Source organism: Leuresthes tenuis, unplaced genomic scaffold, assembly GCF_036924035.1.
Source record: "Leuresthes tenuis unplaced genomic scaffold, fLeuTen1.0.hap1 SCAF_7, whole genome shotgun sequence".
Classification (NCBI taxonomy): domain Eukaryota; kingdom Metazoa; phylum Chordata; class Actinopteri; order Atheriniformes; family Atherinopsidae; genus Leuresthes; species Leuresthes tenuis.
The window spans coordinates 3114480-3140369 of record NW_027325361.1 but is presented as its reverse complement, the minus strand read 5'-3'; the positions used below and the strand labels follow the sequence as shown (position 1 = coordinate 3140369).

General features: G+C 43.8%; 3 protein-coding genes across 3 annotated transcripts in view; 2 read left to right on the top strand and 1 right to left on the bottom strand.

Moving 5' to 3' along the window:
* The window catches only part of pycr3 (pyrroline-5-carboxylate reductase 3), a 404375-nt gene that overhangs the window by 98249 nt on the left and 280236 nt on the right, over positions 1 to 25890 (top strand). The gene's annotated exons all lie outside the window — the stretch shown is intronic.
* LOC140311520 (GDP-L-fucose synthase-like) overlaps positions 1 to 25890 on the top strand; it is a 344973-nt gene that overhangs the window by 112588 nt on the left and 206495 nt on the right. The window lies entirely within an intron of this gene.
* Positions 1 to 25890, bottom strand: part of nos1apa (nitric oxide synthase 1 (neuronal) adaptor protein a) — a 166905-nt gene that overhangs the window by 55124 nt on the left and 85891 nt on the right. Inside the window, exons 5-7 of the mRNA XM_072388897.1 lie at positions 24888 to 24996; positions 11648 to 11789; positions 5447 to 5616 (exon numbers count right to left, since the gene is read on the bottom strand). Coding sequence (XP_072244998.1) covers positions 5447 to 5616; positions 11648 to 11789; positions 24888 to 24996 — 421 coding nt within the window. The remainder of the gene's footprint in view (positions 1 to 5446; positions 5617 to 11647; positions 11790 to 24887; positions 24997 to 25890) is intronic.

Below are 25890 nucleotides of genomic sequence, written 5' to 3'. Positions count from 1 at the left end.
ACATTCCCAGAAATACATGTGAGGCAAGCTAAAGTCTGTACAGCGACAGAATATTCTTACTGCCCGATGACCTCGTTATTTCTTGACTCAAGTGTCTTTCGCACTTATTTGCTACGAAATAAAGCCAACAATGACTGCAAGGGAATCGGCAGAAATGTCCCAGGAGGCCAGGGACTCTCATAAAACAGGCTCGACAGTTTCACATTGAGTTTACAGTCGACAAAAAGCTCTTTTTTATTGCCTGCTGGTGCGTGTCGTGTCCTGAAAAGATAAGTTTCTGTCTTGCAAAGCTGCTGACAAGTCACTCAGAGAAAAGGCCAGGAGCCAGTGTCCCTGTATCAGTGAGTTAAAGGCTGAGGAGGAGTGGATGCTGTTTGTCTATTTATGTCGATAGTTCTGGGACACTTCTCCCAGTTCTCTATAAAACAGCCTAATCTGTGTCAGTTATATGAATTCTATTAATGAAAACACTGTTTTCTATACATGCCTTTCTCCTCACGCCTCTTCCTTCCTTCCTACTCAAGGCTGTGTGTCATCATCGCACCTTTATCCCGTGGATAGCAGCCTAATCATACACGAAAAAGGAATTTGTGGTGTTTTTACAGCGGTTTTGCTGGATGACAGCACTGAAAATCTTAGAGCACATTTACACTTAAACCCTTCAGCGCGCTTCTAAGGTTGAGGCTTTTCTACGCTTACCTTCCATCAGCAGCATGCACATTATTCAAGTCAAACAAAGAACATAAATACTATCCAAGGAAAATAATTCAGGTGCTGGTGCAAACAAAATAGCAATTTTTCATGCCTCATAGTAGTGAGGAGAAGCTATCAGACGCTTGTTTTATCTTTATTGTGCCAGTGCTGCAGGCTTAGGAAGGTGTCATAGGAAAAATGAGGTAAGACTTTATTTTTCTTGTGTCCTCTGCTTGTCTGCACCCAGCTGGCAGAGCAACTGTCCAAGAAATGCTAAGATCTCTCTCTTTCCCGATCCTCATCCTTCATTTAATCTGTAGGGATGCTCAAGAGCTGATTCGGCTTGATGCTCTGGTCACTGTGTCAGCAGAATATGACACCAGCTCAGCACCATGACCATCTATACTGGTGCTTGAGGCTCCTTGATTGACAGCAGTCTGTGCACCGCACTGCCTAAAAACTATCTGCACAGTTTAACTTGTCTGTTTGATCTGCCTTCAGAGGCAGACAGTCCAGCTCTGTTTTTCAGCCGTTTCTCTGTGGAGAAATTCTGACCTCCTCCATGACGTCGTGGCGTTGTCCTGCCGGTATGCGCCAGGGACCCAGTACGTCCGAAGAGCATCCCCTACCCTGGCTTGTTTCTCCGAGGTTTCCTTCCCCGGGGCTCCCAACATGCATGCTAGGAGTCCCAGAGAGAACCCATGCATACATAAAGGAAGCTTGCCCCAGCCGGGAATCGAACCTGGAAGCACTGATTTTTGATGAATCAGTTAAAAATTACCTTAACGCTGAGCAGAACAAATTGGTTTGGCTGGTTATTTAGCAGATTGTCTTCACTATTAAAGTGAAAGATCAGGAGGGGGAAAAATGAATGCATCCACTTCTTCACTCAGCTTCACTCTTTCTAACAAGTTACATCACTTGGCTGAGGGACCAAAAGCCTGCGCTTGGGAAACCGGTTCAATAACCTGCCAATGTTTTAATCAACCGAGGCACGCTAACGATGGGGAGAAAGGAAGGCAGTGGTGGCTGCCTGCAGAGCTACACTCAAACATCAGAGTGCTAACATCTGCCTGATAGCAGCTGAAAGTGGGCCAGCGGCAAAACCTTTATCAAAGCTCTCGCTGCACAGCCTTGCTGCACGCTCGCCTTCTCTTTCTAATCCAAACTGAAGGAAAACAAATTATTACTCTTAAACTCTTGTCTCGTGCTGTTGGTGCTACTAAAATCATCAATAAGCATCAGTTTCTGGCCTAAAAACACCCAAAAAAGTGAAAGAGTCACTTATCTCCAAGGTGCCATGCAGCTAAGCTGTTCCTGATCCTGAAGGCGAGGCTGTTAAAACTAAACATCCTGACTCAATCCATGTGCACAAAGCCAAAGGTTGCACTGATGTGCGCCCTCGCAGTCCTCTGGGACCGTCTGAACGCAGGGCGCCGGGGGATTTATCAGTCTAACGGGAGCTGACAGGAAGAGAATGAACTTTAACACTCACAGGCTGCTTTCCCTTTCATGAGCTTCCAGAGAAACCCTGCAGTGAATCGAATCCCTCTGCTCAGGACCAGACATACAGAAAATGCATACAAATGGGTGCTAATGGGAAGGCCCAGAGACACATCTTATTCACCTACCCTTCCTCCACTTGTCCTTGCACGTTGCCATTTAATCCGTCAAGCGGCTAAGATGGATGAACTCAGTCAAAGGAAAAACAAGTACATACAGTTCATGCATATATATGTATTACCGAGGCAGCTTGACAAAGTGTCACACACACTCAGACATGCTTCCTGCAGTGACCTGAGAACAGAGGTTACTGCCGAGGGCTCGTTGTTTCAGTGATTTCACGCTGTGTTGCTTTCAATCAGGAGCTGTAATGAAAGCTCTCATAACTCTAATGTTAATGCCATCAAGACTGACTGAGAAACAGCTGAATAACCCGGCTTTGCACACGAGTTTTGCTCCCAAACGGGTCCCGGAGTCGTGTTCATGGGGTGAGTAAATGGGCTCACAGCTTGTCTGATTAAATAGAATAGAATAGTTTCCATCCAAAAGTGATTAGAATCACTGGGAAATGCGCATGAAAAGAAATTCAAATCATGAGTGTTTCCATCAAAAGTACGGACTTTGGAGAAAACTACTAACTAGCGCAAGTTTTCCGCAGGTTGCCATGACAGCCAGCCTGTAAATGGAGTGTATCACCATGGAGAGAGGACTTGAACCTTTATTGATAATCGGGCAAGTGGTATTGGAGCTGTCAGCCCAGTTAGTCCTGGCGATTTGAGGGGCTGTCATGAGGAGAAGGCGGCAAGAGGGGCAGAGATCGTGTGGGAAAGAAGGCGTCAGCAGGACTTCTGGAGTGAAGTGGGGGGTTTGGTGCGAAAACAGCCGTTTCCATCCCTTTCAAATCAACCAAAACCCGGCGCCAGCGAGCGCATTTTCATTTGTGCGAATCAGAGGATTTTAAATCGAATTATGGCGTTTCCATCAGAATCACCAAGAATCACCCAACGTTGCATCTTAAAAGTATGAGCAGTTGGGTGTGAAGGTTAAGAGAAAATAAATGATAATTCAACAATGGCTATGAAATCAAAGGGCAAAAAACCCACAAAATGGAGCCAGGCTCTGGTAAAAGCTTAATAATGAAAAAGTAATTAGAATGATTGTAATACTTGATGCAAAATCCTCCCTTTCAAGCCAAAGAGTAGCCAAATAAACCTCCTTCTCTGTGCCCTCATCACACGGCCTCGTCCTCCCACCCCTGCACACCTCTGCGAATCCCATTAAACAACCGTTGCAATGCTTTTCCGCCAGCTGAGCTGTGACAGCTGCATTTAAACACCTCCCGACAAGCCGCGGAGAGTTTCAGAGTGCGAGTGGAGTCAGACTGAGCGGTATCACATGTCCTCCACCGTGAGGCCACACAAACACATGCACTGGATGATTTGTGGGGTAGCTCAGATGCCGACACACGTCTGACATCCTCTGAATAGCGAGAGTTATTTCTATAGTCGTGCCACACACAAACACAGCCTTGGTGTTAACTGGAAGTTAATACAAGCACGTAATAAATGCTGGGATCCGTGTGTTCTTTGCTGGCTGGAGCCTATCCCAGCGGGGTGCATCCTGGACTGTTTGCCAGTCCATTACAGGGCCACACTCACTCCGAGGGACAGTTTAGAGACACCAGCTAACCTAACATGCATGTTTTTGGATGGTGGGAGGCTCCAGCTGGGAGTTGAACCTGGACTTTCAAACCTGGCGGCTGTAGTTCAGGAGGAAGAGCAGTCGCCCACCAATCGGAAGGTCGGTGGTTCGACTCTGGCTTCCCCAGGATACATGTCGAAGCGTCCTTGGGCAAGACACTGAACCCCACGTTGCCCCCCCAGTGTATCATTGGGGGTATGAATGTGTGTGAATGATTAGAAAAGCACGTAGTTATGTGAATCCTAAGACGTGCTGTATGAATGTGTGTGAGTGGGGTGAATGCGGCATGTAGTGAAGCGCTTTGAGTGGTCAGTTAGACTAGAAAAGTGCTATACAAGTACAAGTCCATTTACCCTCTTGCTTTGAGGATGTGCTATAACCACCATTGGTGACTAACGGCGCCTGTTTTCATTTGATTATTCATCAACCTGGAAGTTCAGCAGGTGTATCCCTCATGCTGTACTCTGTTTCAAGTGTCTGTGATACCTTCAACCAACTGTTTAGCTGTGAGGCTTTTACAGAACGCTGGTGAACTGCGGGGTCAGCCTGTAGCCTGGATGCGAGGTGTTTGGAAGGTCTAGAAATTACTTTTACCGGATCGCAGAGCTGAATCTGAAACAGCCGACCACAATATTTTTGCACCACAGATAAAAAAAAAACTGGGTGGTACATTGTGCCACAGAACTAAACTTGTTAGAATCCTATCTGAATCCTATCCTATCCTATATATCCTATGAAGATAATCACACATCACAGTGGTAAAACCGGACATGTGGAGTTCCACAGGGTTCTATTCTAGGGGCTCATTTAATTACCATCCACATGGTCATATAAGCCCAGATTAAGCAAAGTAACAAAATATGTTTGGACATTTTGGACTGAACAAAAAACCTGTGATAACCGTCTTTAAATGTAATGTAAAAAAAAAACAGAAATCAAGCCAGAAATCTGGGTGTCATTATGAGCTCAGAGCTGAAATTCAACAGTCATATCAAATGTCATGACGATTAAAGATGAAAGAACTAATGTCTGAAAAGGATTTTTAAAAAATTATCTACACATTTACTCTTAGTCGACTTAGTTTTACTCGTCTGTCAGTTTCCACCAAGACCAGGAAATTGGATCTCATCACTTCAGCTGATTTTAAAATACTGCTGTTGGTCTATGAAAGTTTCAAATGGTTTAGGGACAAAAAACGATTAAAATTTGGGTACATTCTGACTCTTTTAGGCGTCTTAGGTTATGTGGAACTGGTTTGCCTTCTGCTAGTTTTTATTCGCCATATATGTGGAACAAATCCCAGAAAGTTCAGGTCAGATGCGACGCCCGATTTACCGTAAATCAAAGCTTGAGACTTTCCTGTTTGCCTCTTCATCCGAGTAACTGAACTTTGATTAACAACGTTCAGTCCGCTGTTTTTTTTTAGAGCTGATGTGAAGATTGTCAGCAAACTTTAAACGTTTCTGTGCGACTGATAAAATTCAGGAACTGTAATTCCAGCACAACACAAATAGCATGTCAGCATGTGTGGTTTCATGGTGTGAAATACCTTGTGTTCTGAGTGGTTTAGGTCAGGTGTCTTCGCTGTGGCGTCCAGATCCGTCACTCCTCTGTTGATGTTCAGCTCCTCTGCTGCTGGCACCTGGTTCACCTCATCTGCATCAATATCCGTCTCCTCGGCAACGATCGGCGTCTTTTCTGAGTCTGTGAGCTCCCGAGCTGAGCCGAAAAGAGTACACACACATACAGGTGGATAAGCACGCACGCCTGCACACACACATGGAGGCATGAGCATGTACACACACACACATGGGTGGACACACACATAAAAGATGTTGAGAAACATTATAAATAACGCCACAAGCACCAATGCTTTCTGTAGATTTCATTTTGAGTTTTCTCTTTAAACAGCTCTTAATTCACCAGAGAATTTGGTGTGAAGACGATGGAAAATCCCATAAAAACAGTGTGATATGGGGCTGGAAACCAAAGTCAGTGAGAGATCTCAGCCCCCGGCGCTCGAGGCTGGTTTCAGGCGTGATATACATGCGATATACTTCGAAATGAGTCTGATACACATTGTTTTAAGGTTCACAAAACTCTCTAGTGTTGCTTTAAGGCAGCAAAATGGGACACAGGGTTATGGAGAGGACGGATGTTAATAACAACAACTCTGACTTGGAGACATCTATCCTTGTTTTTTTATTTTAAATGTTTCTTTTTAAGTCAAACTGGATAAAAATCTGTTAAAATAAATAGGGCCGGGACTCGATTAACAAAATTAATCTAATTAATTAGAGGCTTTGTAATTAATTAATCGAAATTAATCGCATTTTAATCGCATATTAATCGCATATAAATATTTGACCTGAGAACAGTGAGAAGCAATTTTTTCACATGGATTTTAGTTTATACCATTGAATAATGAGTAAATACATAAGCTTAAGCAACAAAACATTGTTTATTTTTTTCAAGATGGTACTTAACCAACCGTGCTCTTATCGACGCTTCCATCCATCCATCCATTTTTGTTTTTTTTTATTGATTTTTTATGCCTTTTAATGGACAGGACAGATAAAAGAGAAAGAAAGCAGAGAGAGGGAATGACACGCAGTAAAAGGCCGTCCCATGTGGGATTTGAACCAGGGCCCACTGCAGCAAGGACTTTAGCCTCTATACACGAGGCACCTGCACAACCCACCACTACGCTACAGACCATGCCATCCGTCTGTTCTTTAAAACTAAATTTCCCATCCACGGGGCCAACCAAAGCGGTGTCAACAGCTTCTTTGTTCATGTTTGATTATTGCTCGCTGTGGTTTGTTGTTGTCTGAAGTCATGAACGTCATTTGGTGCTGCAGTATCATCGGTTTGCCTGAAACTCATCCAGTGAAAAACGTTCCCCGGTGCAAAAGTAAGTGCGATTAAAATGAGTTAATTTTTTTTAATTAATTAATCTTAATTAACGCGTTAAAGTCCCGGCCCTAAAACTAAATAATGTTGACTCCCATCACAGTTCTCGTCTGCGTCCTCTTCACCAGGACTTGTTTGGCATTCATTGCTTCTGGTGCTTCGTGCTCTTTGCTATAAAAGCCGTGGCACCTCCGAGCTTGAGCTAAGTTTCAGGAAATCACGATCAATGAACACCTTCATCTCCAAAAGCTCATGCACTGTTAGCTTCTGTGAGGTCTGCACATCTGAACTTAAAAATGTGGCTCACTCAGGCTTTTTAAAATATATTGAGCCAACAGATAAAAGACACATGTATAAGACCAAATCCTGACTGAGCAGCTCCTCTGATGTACATTTTCTTGACACCTGATGCTCTGATTGTACTCGCTGCATTACAGGAGGCTATATATCGTGGTAAATATATGCGTTTACTTAGAGCCTGCAGAGATGTCAGAAAGAGATGCTTTGAAATTATTTAAGGAACTCCAGCAGGTTCTGTGTTTTACACATAAATGAGGATATACAGCCAGGAAATGCTGGTTCAGACGCTTGCTGCTTGGGGCGGCCGTGGATCGGTGTGTCGTCCAATAACCGGAAGGTTGGCGGTTCGATTCCCTCGCTGCTCAAAAAAAGATTGGTGGACTGACAGCTGGAGTGACTTCGTGTGACATGACAATAAAGTCTTAATCTTGTACTAAACTGTAATGAACAACATAGGTCCTAGTTTAGGAAGTATAAAGTAGGCTTGAAACCAAGTGGTGTCCCTCAGTTTGTTTTTGTCCCGTATTGGGTTCATTCATGAGTTAATTTGGGAGATTTGGAAGACTCAGTCGGCTTGTTTGGTGTGCACAAAGATTCAAATCTCTTCTGATGATCCATCAAACTACACCCTTTTCTTAGTAAAGGCTTCCATGTTGATTTAACTGAACAGATGCCAAAAATTTTTTCCTCAAATTTAGGTTTCTGTTTGCCTTCAGAACTGAGACATTTTGAGCTTATTTGTTTGATTTGAACACACCAAAGGCTCCCCCAGAACAGCTCTAAGGTTCACACTTCCTCCTCCTGACCACACAGTTAACTGCATGACTGAGAAAAGCTGCGACGCCACAGATTTTTCATGCAAAAACAAAGTTGTTTGCTCCTGATGAGAGAAAATAGTCTTTTACACAGTTCCAGGGGAAAAGCTACTTGCTAATTTGTGCATCTTTTCAAAAGAAAATGTTCCAAATGTGTCCAACTAGCTTTCCTACTTCATCTCAGATGTGATGGGAAAACAGAATCAGTGAAAATCAGTTGAAGCTGGAGTCTCAGGAGTTAATTAAACAGCTGGCAAACATGGTGGGAGGAAGGAAAGTAAAAAGGCTGCAAAGAGCCCAGCTTTGAGGAAAAGATGCAGGTACAGGAGCACATTTCCTGATGATATAACATCAGGAAGAAAAAGGAAATCAGCTTACATGTTTAACCTTCTACAGCGGCTTTGAACTGATCGAGCACATTTTGGTGTAATTACGTCCATATTTCTTATTCGCCCTTTGCCCTGCTGCAGCATCCTCCACATCTTCACCCGCTTCCTCTCCCACTCATACTCCACCATTAGTCCTGTCCTCTCCCTTTACTGAAAGGGCCACAGTATATCCTGTCCTCCCCCGGCATCACCTCATCCTTGACAACCTGCTGCCAGCCTCCCTCTCCTTTTCTACCCAGCTATCAGTGCTGTACTGTCCAGCCTGTCTCCGTGCTCTCAGCCGCTGGTGTGGATCCCTCCAGCTGTCTGAATTTCCCTGCTCATCTTCACTCTCAGCCAGCACTTCCCAGGCTGGGTTTGTTATCGTTGATTCCACAGAGAAGTGCTTCGGTGGAGAGACGGTTATTCATTCTAAAGAGAATTAAGAATTGATGCGTGCAGATGTAGCAGAGGCAATACTTGCTTGTCTGACTTGTTGTTTTCTTTCGTGTGGAAGTAAAAAGTACCAAAGTTTTTAGAGGATTTCTGGAGGAAAAGAGCATTGTTGCCATTTTATTTCTCTTGAGAGCAGAGCTGAATCTAAAAACCTAAGAGAATGAGTCTCACTGTCAAGTAAACAAGTCTTACTCTGTCATGTGTGCAGGAAATGTAATCACACATCCTCCCGGCTGTTATCAGGTGCCCTTAAGGCTCAATGAATTGCTGACTGGAGCATTATTCCTGTGCACCTAATGTTAATTGCAAGTGGGCAGAGCTTATTGTTATTTTCCAATCTCCTTTAAAAGGTTGTCTGTAAATTAGCTTTTTGGTTCAATTGTTCTCAATCTTCTAAGAGCAACTGCACTTTCTCTTCTGCTCAACCTGGTTCCTCATACCATCTCTTCCTCTCAGAAACCCTTCTGTATTTCACAGTTTTTTGCTCTCGTCATCCTCCAGCCGAGCTTCTTTTCTCTCTAATACCAAACTCTGCCTCCTCTGCTCTGCCCTCCGTTCCTCTAATCCGCTACTTCTCCCTTTTTCTATCGCCTCTCCTTTCATTGCCACGATAATTAGTCCTCCTGATCAGCTTATTGGTTGTCCGTGACGACTCTTGTGTTATCTAACACACCCCGGCAGCGAGTGCATGCCTCTGTATGCATGTGGGGTCCTCTCGAAATCTTTGTGGATGTACAGTGAAAGTGTGTTTGATCTCTGGGCTCATCGGTATGTGAAAGCAAGCTCGTCTCTGTGGGGTTGAAGGGGGTTCTGGAGACAACGTGATCCTGCTCGGCACCATCATTGTGGGGAGTTAAACCAGGGTTGGCTGCAGCAGTGTTAAGGAGTTGGCTTTGTGGACCGTTTCTTCTGCTAAATCCGCACTTTCAGGCCTCATTCGGGGACATGTGGGCTGCAGGGAAGCCGGGGTTCATCTGAGGCATTTACACCAGCACTGCCCTCTCATCCTCACCAGGATTAAGCTCCTCAATGTCAGCATATGTGGAGACATTTACTGCGTATATGGGCCAAAGATGATCTGATTTCCAAGGTATAAAGTTAAAAATTACACATTTTTCTTATAATTTAGGCAGGATTATACACCTTAAACTCTGTTTAACGATCATTTTACTGTTCTGCGACTGAAGGCATCCTGTTACCGTCTTCAGCCTTCTTTAGTGATGATGTAATGTTTGCATTGAGAGTTCGCTGGTATTGAATTAAATATTGAATTAATTCCCATCTTTCCTCTTCAGGTGAAATATTAGCTGCGACACTTGATGCAACGCTGAGCCAAAGCATAATCAATCGACCCACCATGCTTCGCGTTTGAGGAGGTGTTCACCTGCAGGTTTATTTCTACGATGTCTGTCGGCAGGATTTCTACGTCCCTTGGATGCTGAATGCAATAGAAAGGATGAGGATAAGAAACTTCCCTCTACTTCTTCTGTAAAAGCATCCACTCCACTCCAGAGTCTCTTTCCAGAGGTCTTTTTTGTTAAGTGAAGACTGATTTATCTGCCCCCCCCAGGCCTCATCATGACCTTCACTTTCATCATTAACAGCCGTTGTTTTTTATCCTCAGAACAGACGCAGGCAATCAAACTTTTTACGGCTTCATCCTGCTTTGTGCCCATCAGTTCATTCCATTTGAAGACAGCCAGGCTGTTGCTCAGAGGGACCCACTGCTGCTGGTTGTTGGGCTATTTGAGTATTTAAAAGCTGGAACACATCAAGCTGATGGTCAGGAGCGGGACTGCTGGCCATGACACCGTCAGATCCAGTCAATGCTTTTTCAGCTTATTCAACATGTTAAAAAATGTCTGATTAAAGCAGAAATGTGATAAACCATCGATGTGATGTGTTGGATTAACTACAGATGCAGGTTTCTGAGTCTAAACACATGAAAATAACCTGTTAATAAATGTCTGATTGAAGCAGAAATGTGATAAACAATCGATGTGATGTGTTGGATTAACTACAGATGCAGGTTTCTGAGTCTAAACACATGAAAACAACGTGTTAATAAATGTCTCATTAAAGCAGAAATGTGATAAACAATCGATGTGATGTGTTGGATTAACTACAGATGCAGGTTTCTGAGTCTAAACACATGAAAACAACGTGTTAATAAATGTCTCATTAAAGCAGAAATGTGATAAACCATCGATGTGATGTGTTGGATTAACTACAGATGCAGGTTTCTGAGTCTAAACACATGAAAACAACGTGTTAATAAATGTCTCATTAAAGCAGAAATGTGATAAACCATCGATGTGATGTGTTGGATTAACTACAGATGCAGGTTTCTGAGTCTAAACACACGAAAACAGGCCTAAATGAGCAGGATTAAACTAACTTAAAGCATGTTTTTTCTTATCAAACATAACATCCAGACTATTTTCCCTTGTTCGATGGGGAGTTTTGTCCTTTTTCACCCTCAGATTGTTGCTTTTGGCAGCTGGACGTGGTCTTTTCAGCGAGTGTAAAGTTCTGCTTGGTGGGCAGACTCACAGCAGTGTCTGCTGGTTGCTGATGTCAGCCTGGTGTGTCAGAAACCTTCACTTCCTCCACTATGTTTATCAGTTTGTGGCTGGTGGCAACAATCCTATCTACTGTCAGTGCAACCTTCACAGCCTTTTCTAATTCTTTCAATTGACCTTGACTTTCACTTTAAGGAGTTCTTAGATGGCTGCTAAAACTGACTGAAATCCAGCACCTGTGTGAGCCTTACAAGTGAAAAAGATGTAGGCACACTTCCCTGCATCTTACAGCAGATTATCAAAAGAGGAGAGCAGCAGCTCCATTTATAGACGGTGCAAATTAAAAAGAATGGTGCATGTTTTCAGTGTAGCGTACCTGCAACAGAGGAGTCGAGGCCATTCTTTTCGCCGTTGGAGTCCTCTTGTCCATCTGCATGTTGCTGAGTATGTTGCAGACTCAGTTTGTGACAAACCTCAAACGCCTGGCCGACAGTCCGAACGATGCGCATGGCTTGACTCTGCGTGGAGAGGGACAGAGACGAGGAAACGGTTACTCCCCCAGAAGAAGAGTGGGAAACGGTTACACCCCCCAGAAGAAGAGTAGGAAACGGTTACAGACCCCAGAAGAAGAGTAGGAAACGGTTACAGACCCCAGAAGAAGAGTAGGAAACGGTTACACCCCCCAGAAGAAGAGTAGGAAACGGTTACTCCCCCCAGAAGAAGAGTAGGAAACGGTTACACCTCCCAGAAGAAGAGTAGGAAACGGTTACACCCCCCAGAAGAAGAGTAGGAAACGGTTAAACCCCCCAGAAGAAGAGTAGGAAACGGTTACAGACCCCAGAAGAAGAGTAGGAAACGGTTACACCCCCCAGAAGAAGAGTAGGAAACGGTTACACCCCCCAGAAGAAGAGTAGGAAACGGTTACACCCCCCAGAAGAAGAGTAGGAAACGGTTACACCCCCCAGAAGAAGAGTAGGAAACGGTTACAGACCCCAGAAGAAGAGTGGGAAACGGTTACAGACCCCAGAAGAAGAGTGGGAAACGGTTACAGACCCCAGAAGAAGAGTGGGAAACGGTTACAGACCCCAGAAAGAAGAGTGGGAAACGGTTACAGACCCCAGAAGAAGAGTAGGAAACGGTTACACCCCCCAGAAGAAGAGTAGGAAACGGTTACAGACCCCAGAAGAAGAGTAGGAAACGGTTACAGACCCCAGAAGAAAAGTAGGAAACGGTTACAAACCCCAGAAGAAGAGTAGGAAACGGTTACAGACCCCAGAAGAAGAGTAGGAAACGGTTACACCCCCCAGAAGAAGAGTAGGAAACGGTTACACCCCCCAAAAGAAGAGTAGGAAACGGTTACAGACCCCAGAAGAAGAGTAGGAAACGGTTACAGACCCCAGAAGAAAAGTAGGAAACGGTTACAAACCCCAGAAGAAGAGTAGGAAACGGTTACAGACCCCAGAAGAAGAGTAGGAAACGGTTACGCCCCCCAGAAGAAGAGTAGGAAACGGTTACACCCCCCAGAAGAAGAGTAGGAAACGGTTACATCCCCCAGAAGAAGAGTAGGAAACGGTTACAGACCCCAGAAGAAGAGCTGGAAACAGTTACACCCCCCAGAAGAAGAGTAGGAAACGGTTACACCCCCCAGAAGAAGAGTAAGAAGAGTAGGAAACGGTTACACCCCCCAGAAGAAGAGCTGGAAATGGTTACACCCCCCAGAAGAAGAGTAGGAAACGGTTACAGACCCCAGAAGAAGAGTAGGAAACGGTTACACCCCCCAGAAGAAGAGTTGGAAACGGTTACAGACCCCAGAAGAAGAGTAGGAAATGGTTACTCCCCCCAGAAGAAGAGTAGGAAACGGTTACTCCCCCCAGAAGAAGAGTTGGAAACGGTTACAGACCCCAGAAGAAGAGTAGGAAACGGTTACAGACCCCAGAAGAAGAGTAGGAAACGGTTACACCCCCCAGAAGAAGAGTTGGAAACGGTTACACCCCCCAGAAGAAGAGTAAGAAGAGTAGGAAACGGTTACACCCCCCAGAAGAAGAGTTGGAAACGGTTACACCCCCCAGAAGAAGAGTAGGAAACGGTTACAGACCCCAGAAGAAGAGTAGGAAAGGGTTACACCCCCCAGAAGAAGAGTTGGAAACGGTTACAGACCCCAGAAGAAGAGTAGGAAAGGGTTACACCCCCCAGAAGAAGAGTTGGAAATGGTTACACCCCCCAGAAGAAGAGAAGGAAACGGTTACACCCCCCAGAAGAAGAGTAGGAAACGGTTACAGACCCCAGAAGAAGAGTAGGAAACGGTTACACCCCCCAGAAGAAGAGAAGGAAACGGTTACACCCCCCAGAAGAAGAGTAGGAAACGGTTACACCCCCCAGAAGAAGAGTAGGAAACGGTTACAGACCCCAGAAGAAGAGTTGGAAACGGTTACACCCCCCAGAAGAAGAGAAGGAAACGGTTACACCCCCCAGAAGAAGAGTAGGAAACGGTTACACCCCCCAGAAGAAGAGTAGGAAACGGTTACACCCCCCAGAAGAAGAGTAGGAAAGGGTTACACCCCCCAGAAGAAGAGTTGGAAACGGTTACACCCCCCAGAAGAAGAGAAGGAAACGGTTACACCCCCCAGAAGAAGAGTAGGAAACGGTTACAGACCCCAGAAGAAGAGTTGGAAACGGTTACAGACCCCAGAAGAAGAGTTGGAAACGGTTACACCCCCCAGAAGAAGAGAAGGAAACGGTTACACCCCCCAGAAGAAGAGTAGGAAACGGTTACACCCCCCAGAAGAAGAGTAGGAAAGGGTTACACCCCCCAGAAGAAGAGTTGGAAACGGTTACACCCCCCAGAAGAAGAGAAGGAAACGGTTACACCCCCCAGAAGAAGAGTAGGAAACGGTTACACCCCCCAGAAGAAGAGTAGGACACTTTATTCTTTATCCATCAAGCAATGACAAGCAGCCACAGCTACTGCAGATGGCGGCGGGAACAAGCCGGCAATCTTTTGGTGCCAACTTCTGCTTTGCCATCTGCTTCAAAGTATGGGTAGCATTTAAGGTTGAAAATAAAGATTGTTTTAATAATATAGATCCAAGGTTATGTGTTTTTATAGAATTTTTATAGGCGCTTAACCAGAAATCCATTAATTTTCCTGGAGTTTTACTCATATGTCAGGATTTCTAGGTGCACTGAACCTTATTTCCACCTCTTCCACAGACTTACTAAGTATTTTCCATTAAATACTTGAACTTCCTCCTGTCCACAAAGGTTTTGTGTATTTACTATCCGCCTCAAATATCACAGTGTACTGTATTCTCAACACACACCCAACAGGTGCACTGCAGGGTAGCGGGTCAGATAAAAACAACTCGGGTCCCTTCTGCCCGCTGTCGGCTCTCTGGTTTGTTGTTGCAGAGAGATGAAGTGGAGGGAAACATTTCATTTTAAAGCACGAGGCCTTGCCTTCAAACTCCTCTCCTGAATGAGCAGAACAGATGCAACAAAAGCCCAAAAGCCAGAACGCAGCCTGCCAAAGGACGGCATTTTTCATGCAAATAACTTTGGACCTGACTCGAGCTTTGTCGCATTCACAAAAGCATTTGAGCATTTTGTGAGTTGAGACTCCATTACAGATGAGAAAACACCTTTTTAAAGCTGATAAATGAATGCAAAGGCGCAGCCCTGCAGAGATATAAAGCACACGCTCCCTCTATAAACAGTGAGGTTTGGTTGCAGCCTCACTGTTTTCACAGTGGAATTCATATTTAATATTTACTTTTTAATTAATTTGCGCTGCTTCAGCATCGTTTAGTGCTGAGTCGTTACCACAGAGACCAGCGAGCAGAAAGGACTCTTAACAGATAATGTTCCACGGTTTCATCCTCACAGAAAACTGCATCCGTCACTGATGACTAAGACTTTCTCACATGAAAGCTAAAACAGCCTTCACTGTTGTCTCTGAAAAAAAACAACTTGTTTTTACCACAAATTTCTAAACAGACTGAATCAATAGATTATTATCTGTCAACCACTGCAAAACATCATTTGAACCATTCTTTCTCAGAGCTAAACCTGTCCACTGTAGGATGGTGGAAATTCAAACATTCGCTTTAATTTGCTCCTCTTTGTTATCGGTATTCTGTCACAACATCATCAACCAATCATTGATGATTGAATAAAAAGTCATTTACAGTGCTGCATCAAATCTAAAATGGCTCCGATTTCCTCACGCCTGACAGTTTCTGTTCCAGTTTTCTGGCACTGAGCCTTCGTTTCCTGATCCAGGTAAAACTGATCGCTTTGCAGGTTTAGAGGAAGATGTTAAAAGCAGGAAAACTGTCTGCTCTGAAGGCAGCAGAACAGGTTACTACTGATAGAGAAAGATCAGCCTGGGTATCTAATAGGGCTGAGCGATTTTATCGATACGCGATATATTTTAACGATATTTTGTTTCCCGATAAAGTATCGACTGTTTATTCATTTTTCTTTACTTTATTGAAAAGTCAGACGTAACAATTAGTGAAAACACAGAACATTAACATAATGCAAAACAATGCCAGGGGGGGGGGTGTCACATTATAAAAAAACAGAGATAAATTAGTTTATAAAATGTTATATAAAGTGCATAGATCAGTGGGTTTGATGGCTTTTCTGTTTATAGAATGTAGGATTGTTGTAATTTATTGTTTGAGCTCCTTCTCAAAAATGAAAAAAGATGGTTTGTGATTAGAGAATTTGGATTTGTGTTTATGGTATTTAGCAAGTAAAACAAGCAGGTTGATGATGTAATATTTACAACATAAACATGAGTCTGGGTTGTGACATGTTTGTTTGTTTCCGTTTGCCTGGTGGTGTTGACCTTCCGGTTCAAAGGTCGGACCACCGTCCAATCAAACTGTCCCTTTAAAATCTTTCAGAAAATGATGTGTATCAAATCGTATCGAATCATATAAAATCGTATCGAACCGTTGGCTGAATACCGTGTATCGTATCGTATCATGAGATTAGTGTATCGCTACAGCCCAAGTATCTAATGAGACAAAAGGGCAAGAAAAGCCGAATAAGTGTTGAATTTAAATGTGAAACTCCCTTAGATGTGGAATGGGATGAATTGGGTGAAAGACAAGATGTGAATCTGCAGCAGCTTTAAATTAGAGTCCTCTTATAAAGAAGTTTGTGAAGACAAACTGTGGCTGTTCCCATCCTCTTCATCTCCCCTTTAATCGATCACCTCCTCCCACTTTTTCTCTGTGGACCCTTCGAACCCCACACTAGCACCTCGACTGACGGTATTTTCCTTTAAAGGTGTTCACTGAGGCACAGTCACTGATTCAGGTGGAACTGAACACACCAGAGCTCCAGACTCACAGCAGTTCCTGTCCCTGCCTTTATCATCAGACTTATATTCTGCTGGTCCTTCTCAGGGGCAACCTTATTTTCTTCCTCCTGATCCTTTGCTTTTGTAATACATTTTTATGTATATCAACAAAGCCTCAGACTCAGTTGAAGGAGTCTGTGGTTTATAAAAAAAAATGGTCTAAATCTCAACCTCAGAGATCACAGAGTTATTAGGTTACTGAGTTATTAGCCAAGTGTCCATTTACTGGTGAAGTAAATCTAAAGCGATCATTTGAAAAGTCACAAAAAAACTAGCGTAGCATCGATTGTTGTCCAAACTGGGAAATTAGAGCTCTTACCTTGAGAAAAACACAAAGAAAACCAACATCCACAAGAGGAAAATGGCGAGAGCTCCTCCTCACGAATTACTTCAATCTGTGGGAATATCTGGACCAGTGTGTCATGTTTGAGAGGACGTTGGTCATTAGCTCATAGCCTGCTGGCTTATGTCAGGTCATTGCATGTCAGATGCAGATTTAGTTTTTGTTTAATCTCTTAATTTGACTATTTCTGTGCAACTTTTCAAAAACAGCAGCGGAAAGCTGGCAGTGCAGAAAGGCTCGATGGCACCGGAGCTGTGCTGCAGCCTGCTGCAGTCTTCATTTCTTATAAAGACAGCTGTCCTGAATCTAAACATTTTTTCACTGAGCCAGTTCCCCAGCTGATCTCCAGTTCTGGCAGCTGACAGCTCCACTAAGTGATGTGTCACTCAAATCCAAAGCTGCGAAGATGTGCAATAGTTCTTGTTGGATAACTGTCACTATTTCTGTCTGGCTCTTCTTCTGTCTTTATCTTCCTCTCCATGACGTGTCCCTCCTGTCAGTTCGATTGAATAAGAGAACCTTCTCTTCATCTCAGCTTTTCCATCTCTCTCTTCTCTATGCATCGAGCTTCGAGTGAACTGGATCCCTGGAGCAGACGGTTCCATCTCAGCAGCTATAAGACAGGGGCTCGCTAAAAGCGCGATGCATTATTTATCCCAGATTACCCACAGAGATTCAGATGTGATTTTCCTGCTCCCGTGGAAGTCTTGGCACGAGCAAAGAGAAGAAACTAAAGGGATAAAATGCAATCTAGGACAAAGCAGGGCAAACAAACAGAGAGGCAGGGGAATCTGATTAAAGCTTTCGCTGTTTCTCTGGTGTGATGATGAGCTGATGCAGTCATTGTGTTTCACTCCATTCTTTCCAGAACTTGCGTGAACAAATATATGATGAAGAAGTGATTTCAGGACCGCGGAAGTTATCATATTAAATCTCTTGCTCCCGTTAACCTGAATAAATATTAGAACATTTTAAGAGAGTGACTCTCTGATCCCAGGAAACTCGGCCCGACGTTCATCAAACACTTGGATTTCCTCCAGAATATTAATGAAAACGTTAGTGAGAAATCCCACGAGAGAAAAATAACAGTCAGATAAACACTGTCAGACCAGTTAAAGCTGAACTAAATGAGCTTATCGGTCTGCCTGCAGTTGAGATGAATTCTCTCTTTGCCCCCTTTGCTTTCAAGGCAGCACACAAAAAAGTGTAAATCATACAAATACACAAACTCCAATTCAATGCTTCTATCATCCATTCTTTCATTCTTCTTTCACCGGCTTTGCATTCTCTTTAGGATCTGTTTAAACATCTGTATCATTTGATCAAATTCCTGCCAAACAGACGACCTTGAAAGCATTTAAAGCTCTGGTTATAAGGAAGGTAGCGATAAAAGGGCCCCTCTGGATGCTGGTAAGGCAACCTGAGAACTCAAAGTACCACGAAGGCTTAATCTGTCCAGACTTTATCCTGCACGGAAAAACAGGCTATAAAATACACTGTTACCATATATTCTGGGTACAGTTTCATGGAGGAGTGAGGAAGCTGTGTTACGCTTCAGGGACCAGAAAGTGACGCCCACATAAATGAATCCTGCAGTGAAACTTAGCGGCAGACAGAAGCTCCTCTGACCTCTCAGAAGAAAATATATGAATGATAAAACTGTTGGGCTGTAAACACAGCACAAAAAGCAGCCACGGACCATTAAACGAGGCGTTTACATCCCTGCACACCTCCTCATCAATGCATCACACCGGGACACCAATTTGTACTGAGAAAAGAGGCAAAGACCCCTCAATCTGCGACTTAAGCCTTTCCACAGGTCTGAGAAGAGAAGAATCCACATGTCGGTGGGATTAACGTTGCATGGATATGCAATACAAAGAGGCTATTAAGTCTTATTATCTTCACCAAACAGCAGTGGGATCAAGGTAAGATCAGATCTCGCACACCTTCATCCCAAGTACAGGGTAGTACTCTGTCAACATGCCACCTGCAAGGAGGCGGTTTGAGGAGGCGTGTTCATGACTTCTGGGATAAATACACAAACAGGCAGGCCTTGGGTCACCTTACGAGCAGCTTTACGGTAGACCAGCTATGTGTCATCCTCCAGCACCTCTTAACCCTTCTCCTCGATCTGAAGAAGGTGTGGAAAACATCCTGCCACCAGCTGCAGGCCAGCCGCTTGTCGTCTGCAGCCCAAAATCAGCTACAACAGAGTAAAAATGCAAGAAATTTCACTTGGCACTGGGCAGTAAGGGCCAGAGTCAACTCTTTTTCCTGCAAAGGCTGTGGTTCTTCAGTGTATTTGGCACGACGCTGCGAATGTTTTACGACTACGCGGTCAGCATAATTTCCTGTGAGGATGAATGACCCCATGATGAAGTTATTAAAAAGATGGCATCAATGTGGGTGAGCCGATACAATCTAATCAATGGAGACGAGGGTTTTGTCAAGATTCTCAGTCATGGTCAGTGTCGCCCAGCCTCTAAACAGGGTTACGGTTAGTGAGAGAGTAACACTGACTGAAAGAGTCGCTGAATGCCACCAGAGGACCTTCATGCCCCCCACCTGCACCCCACTTTCCCCACTTGGCTTTACCCGGCTCAACTGATTATAAACCTCTGCTGCTCACATTAAACCACCTTGTTAAGTTTAAAATTTACAACCTGAAACTGCAGCTGATTTAGCACTTAAAAAGAAAAACGATGCATTTGCATAAGTAATTGAACAAGGAACATGTGGCCTATCAATTTAATTATAACAATAACAACATATTAAAGCACGTCTGCCAGGTATTCATTAAGCAGCAGCAGCAATGGCCATTATCCAGTTTAAATGGCCATAACCACGTTTTACACATCTTTGATCGTGGGTCTTTTAACAGGCTTATTAATGCCTCATTGGTATCAAGGCAGGATGGAGGAAGTGATGATACCAACAAATGATGTGCCACAGAACAGGTCAGCCTTCACTTTGCTTTGCAGCAAGCTTTTCTGATGAATAATAGCTTAAGGGTGCATTCTTTAGGATGCAAAATGGGCTCAGCTCATTTTTTTGTCCAATTAAAACTGATCTTTAGACGGCAGATCCTATGGGGGTTAGAGCTGCTTAATAAAGTCTGTCAGTGGTTAGATCGCTGATAAAGAAAACTGCTGTCTAATAAGAGGAAAAAGTCTCAAAAGAGCCACATTATGGAGGCAAAGTGTCCTCACAAACACATCAAAACCATTCGCCTAATATCGTGTAGGTTCTTTTTGTGCTGTCAGGCACCACCAGGACGGAGGCGGCTGATCTCCTCGGGCCCTCGGGTTGAGTGGTAGGGCCTGCACGGACCGGGCTTATCCAGGCACACTGCCTGGATGCTGAATCGGATTGGGATCTGGGGAGTTTGGGGAGCTTAATTCTTATTTCTCCTCTGCCATTGTAAAGAGTTTCCACTGTTCTTCTCTACAATGCTGCGTGAAAGCAGCTGAACAAACAAATCGCCTTTCCTTTGTCTATTAATACGATCACCAGTATGAGTAGTCTTTATTCTAATCTACTAAATCCAACAATCTATAAGAGATTTTGTTCACACTTCAACCAAGTGATGATCATCTTTTAACTCCCGGAGCTCATGTGCACCATCAGATGTGCAAAGTCAGGCCGCCGTCCTGCAGGTTCCCCTGCTTCAACACACCTGATTTACATGAAATTGAACTCTTCGAAAGATTGTTGAGTTCTGCACAAGCCTGCTGATGATGCTTTGATCTGAATCAGGTGTCCTGGAGCAGGGAAACATGGAAAACCTGCAGGACAGCGGCCCTCAAAGACCGGCTTTGGACATCCCTGCCTACATGAAACACAGACTTCCATAGGACTGCTCAGCTTGAATGCCTTAAAAAGCTCATGAATTCTAAAAAATAAGCCTAAAAAGTCCACCTCCTGATATAAAGTTCTGTCCTCAACATGAAGAAACTCTGCTCTCACCCCTCATTCTCACAGTACTGACCCTTTGACTCCGCTCTGAGCTCAAACTGCCTCTTATAATCAGGGGGAAAATGCGCCGCCACACACAATCACACAAAAGCAGCGACCTCTTCCTGCTCCATCACCTGCACTTCACTCCTGCATAACAGAAGCCGGGTCATTAATTAGCCGCCATTAAACTGTTGATGGGGGAAGAAAGGGACGAATGAGAGACTGTTAGCTATTAGCCCGCTGAAGCCCTTCATGTCATCGTGATTTAAAGCTCAGACACTTTGCTCACAGCGAGCGCTTCAGAGGGAAATAAAACGGCAGGATCTGCTACTTATATTCCACTTGTAACTTTCCACGTGTCAAAACACGCTCACAGGAAACCACACAAGGCATTTTTATTGCATGTTAAACATCAACGCTCATGTCTGAGTGTTGCATTCTTTATTTGTGTAGCTGAACCTCACACAGCATCTCTTCTCTCCTCTTTTACTCGTCTTCCTCTGTTGTTGGATGTGTAAATATGACACAAGGCGTCAATAAAAGAGCTCGAGAGGTAGTTAACTGAACCTTTAATCTATTGTCCCTTTGATAGTCGGTGAATATGAATAATTTTCCATCTTTTCTGACATGAACAGCATTCTGAACTTACTTCATACTGAATATCTTCGTGTGTGTTCCTGGCATTTAGACACATAATCTCTCATCATGTTCGTCATTAATTAGCGTGACTCAGAGCAGAGAAACGGCTCATTCTTTTACTACTTTTTAAATCTGTACTAATGTTTAAACGCAGGCGGATCGGTGCAGCGTCTGCAGTGTTGCTCTGCACCGACCCGTCTCTATTTACTGGTCAATCTACGTTCCCATCCTCTCCTATGGTCCCGAGCTGTGGGTAGAGACCGAAAGAACGAGATCACGGATACAAGCGGCCCAAATGGATGTCTGGTCTCTCCCTTAGAGATAGGGTGAGAAGCTCAGTCATCTGGGAGGGGCTCGGAGTAGAACCGCTGCTCCTCCACACTGAGAGGAGTCAGATGAGGTGGCATCTGGTTAGGATGCCTCCTGGACGCCTCCCTGGGGAGGTGTTCTGGGCCCGTCCCACTGGGAGGAGACCCCGGGGAAGACCCAGGACCCAGGACTATGTCTCTCGGCTGGCCTGGGAACGCCTTGAAGTCCCCCCAGAAGAGCTGGAGGAAGCTGCTGCCCCCCCTGACCCGACCCCCGGAGAAGCGGCAGGTAATGGATGGACTAATATACATTCTTTCTGTGACAAATCCATTAAGTTTCATGTAAAATCAGCAACATATATTCGAGCCACTTTTGGACTTCCTGTTATCAGTCCTTTGAGTGTCTCCACCTGTTTCTGGTGTTTCAGTCTCCAGCTGTTGCTGCATTAACTGTCTCTAATTCACCTGGTTTCCAACTCATAAAAACACACCCTCAAACCGGAATAACCGGCAGAGAGGGTGACAATCTGTTCAGGAAAGCAACATATGCTTACATACCTACTAAATATCTATAAAAACTGTCACTGAAGCTCGACTCTGAGCCTTCTTTGGTTTCACCTTTCTGCTAAAGAGTCATGTTTAAGGTTTGGAAACACAACAAGTTTTAATTTTACAGGTTTATGGTTTTTAATCTAAAACACCTGCTTAGCATCTGGGGGGGGGGGGGGGGGGTACCGTCCTGATAACAAAAAATACAGCATTTACACACTGCTACATGTTCAAAAAACACGAAACGGTTTATATTTATGAGTCCGAAATGAATGCATCACACAAAAATGTTAAATGGCAACATCTCTTCCTGATGACCAGGCTGCTGCATGCCCCCCCCCCCCGCATGCATTAAATAAAGGCCACCAGAACTGACACTTTTCCTTCATTTCAGTATCGTTGGCTTCCTCTCACTGCACTAATATTTTCAGAAAGCTTCCTGCTTGTCAGCCATAAAAAAACCACAACAGAAACTGTCCCAGACTGAGAAAGAAATGGTTCATTTTCTCGTGAATATTAATCCAGTTCGACATGAACAAACCGGTTGTAACTGTAAAACATAATCATGTTAACCACAAGAGGAATCTGTGCACACACACCGGTTTCCAGCTGAATGGCCTCGGGGCTTCGCTCGCCCCAGAGACTTTGGGTATGCGACTCTTCCCATTTGTGTCTTCTATTTAAAATGTCAGTGCATGCATGTGCATGTGTGTGTGCATGCATGTGCATGTGTGTGTGCACGTGTGTGTTTACTCATGTTTCAAAGTCGGTCTGTCTGTCGGAGATAATGCGGCAGTGTGAGCTTCACCCAGCTAACCCCTGGACTTAACCAGCGAGTCTTGGCAGCAAAAGTGGAAAATTGGGAGCATGTTTTCAAACTCACTGCGTCGTTTTGAGCTCATTTCTCTGCAGCAACATATCCAACCCAAAAAGAGCCTGAAACATGTTCCTCAGACCTCAGCGGTGACAGACGCACAGTGCAAGCAGGAGAAATGGCTGCATCTGGTTATTGGAGGCTGTCACAATGTGACAGAGACATTAACGTGAGCTCGGAGAAGACGGATCGCTTCATACGGGACTCCACTAACAGGCTGTGGAAATATTGGTGATGACACTTCAGTGTTGGACTTTCTCCATCATACAGGGACACAGTTTGATGAGATAGAAAGAGCTGCAACATGAAAACACAACAACATCTGTCCCTCTTTGTGACCACTGCAACTGCTGCAAGTTTCATTTTGTTTTGCAAATCAAACTGTGAGATAAAGTCAACTTTATCGCTGTTTTCTCCTAAATATCAGTCTGTCTAATCAACAAAGACCAAGGGATGCTTTACACTGACCTCAGAGCCTGTTGGAGAACACAGGATTGCATTTTCAAAAGGATAACAAGTTGGATTAAATGTTAAAATGTTAAAAACCAGCTGGTGTCTATGTAATGACCACAAACAGCTGATATATGTGTCCTCACTCTAAACAAAAAGAACATGAGTGACTCGTTTTAAACAGTTTTCATGTCTTATAAAATGCATTTATATATTTTTTCTTGTGGCCTGCTTTATTCATCCGATCAAGAAGGAGCGCCTCAGATGTAGGAAGAAAATCTCTATTATCTGTAATGTGAAAGAATCGGTGATCACTGCTAATCGAATCTGTTGAAAATGTCTTACTGGAAAGAATAAAATATTTAAATCTGACATCCAGAGTAAGCTCAGTCATGGGATAGATGTGTGTGTGAAGAGATGCTACACCTTGAATGTATCTGCATGACTCGGGATGGGAATTGTTAAGAATTTAGCAATCGATAACTATCGATATCGCTTATCGATTCTCTTATCGATTCTCTTATCGATTCTCATCCAGTTATGTGGGCTTTGGTTGCAGTAACACTTTAATTTCAAGTACGCACCAACATTTTATCTATTTTCGCCTCTATTTTTTGTCATTTTACTTTTCCCTGCCTCGATGGAAGGGGTTGCTCCAGCTACCCAGGATCCTCCCTCTGAGCCTGCCTCACTCTCGCAGTCCTCCTCAACTAAATGTTGATATCAGATGGAAATTATTCATACAGTATGTCGCTAACATTCTTACAATCAACAGGACCTGGAAGTTTTACGTTACAGGGCTCTCAAGCTTTGAATGCAGGTTTGAACCACCCCCCAGGGGGGTATTTGGAGGTATTTCCCACCTTTGATGTGATCAAAGCTCTGCACATGTTGCAACTGGCCCCAGTATTGTCCTTTTTGGTGAAATATAACCAACCTTTGGAGCATTCTGAACCAAAATACGAAGCATGCACATGACGTGATCTGCGTCAGACGTTAGCAGAACCTATTAACTGGATCGTTAGGCAGGCGGATTAACGATTCCACGGAATCAAACAACTGGGAGCCGGTTCTCGATTCCCATCTGTATGTATGACACATAAAAGATCGTCTGTGTCTCACCTTCTTCTTGGATTTAAAGACATTGCAGCGGAAGACATTGCTCTGTCCATCTCTGGCAATATAGCTGAAGATCTTCAGATCCTGGGAGTCGTGTGAAACATAGAATATCCTGAAAAAGAGTAAAATAGATGAGAAATGTTTAGGAATGAAAAAGAAAACCACAAGACATAAGACAAAACTAACCGAGCTTGGCCACAATTATGAAAAATTATGTATTTAAGATGCAAAATAGACACCTGGCTTGTTTCTGTCGGATACTTAAAGTGGAGAAAATAAACACAGTTTTATGTTTGCTTCAATGTAAAGAAAAGCAACTAAATCCCTGAAAAATAGAGTGGTAATTGTATTTTAGAATAGAATAGCAACAACAGGTTTCTCCATAGAGTTTGTGTTGTTTTGTTAGGTGAAGTTAAGCCCATTCAAGTGCACAGAGGAGAGAAACAGGAGCTACATTTTGATGAGAAAACTACCATTTGGGAAGGTTTTAGATAAAAAAAATAACAGCGAAGAGATGAACAATATAGGTAAAAAAAAAGAAGAGGCAAGAAAATGAGAGCGCAAAACAGATAATAAGCAATAACCTTGGGGGGGGGGGGGGGGGGTGCACTGCAGATAGACAAAAGATCTCTGTTGGAGAGATGAAAACGTGGAGACAATAGCTGTGGAAATGGTCATATTAAAAAGAAGATCGATGCTCAGAGCTGTCGTGTTTCTATCTTTTTCCGTCACAAATTCACAGAAAATAAACAACCTCGTCCCAACAAACTTTGAACACTGCATCAAAGTTTAGTCTTCAGCACATAAACCCTGTTCCCTTCCCTTTATAAGCTTGGTCAACAGCAACATCATGCTCACCCTGTCCCTGAGCATTCAGCTTCCACACAGTGAGCAGGTGTCATAGTCACAGGCTTCAATTTTGTATTATTTTCTTCCTGCAAAGCTGCCTCAGTGTGCCTCCAGCACTGCCATGAAGGAATATCTCAGTCTCAAAGGAGGGATTCAG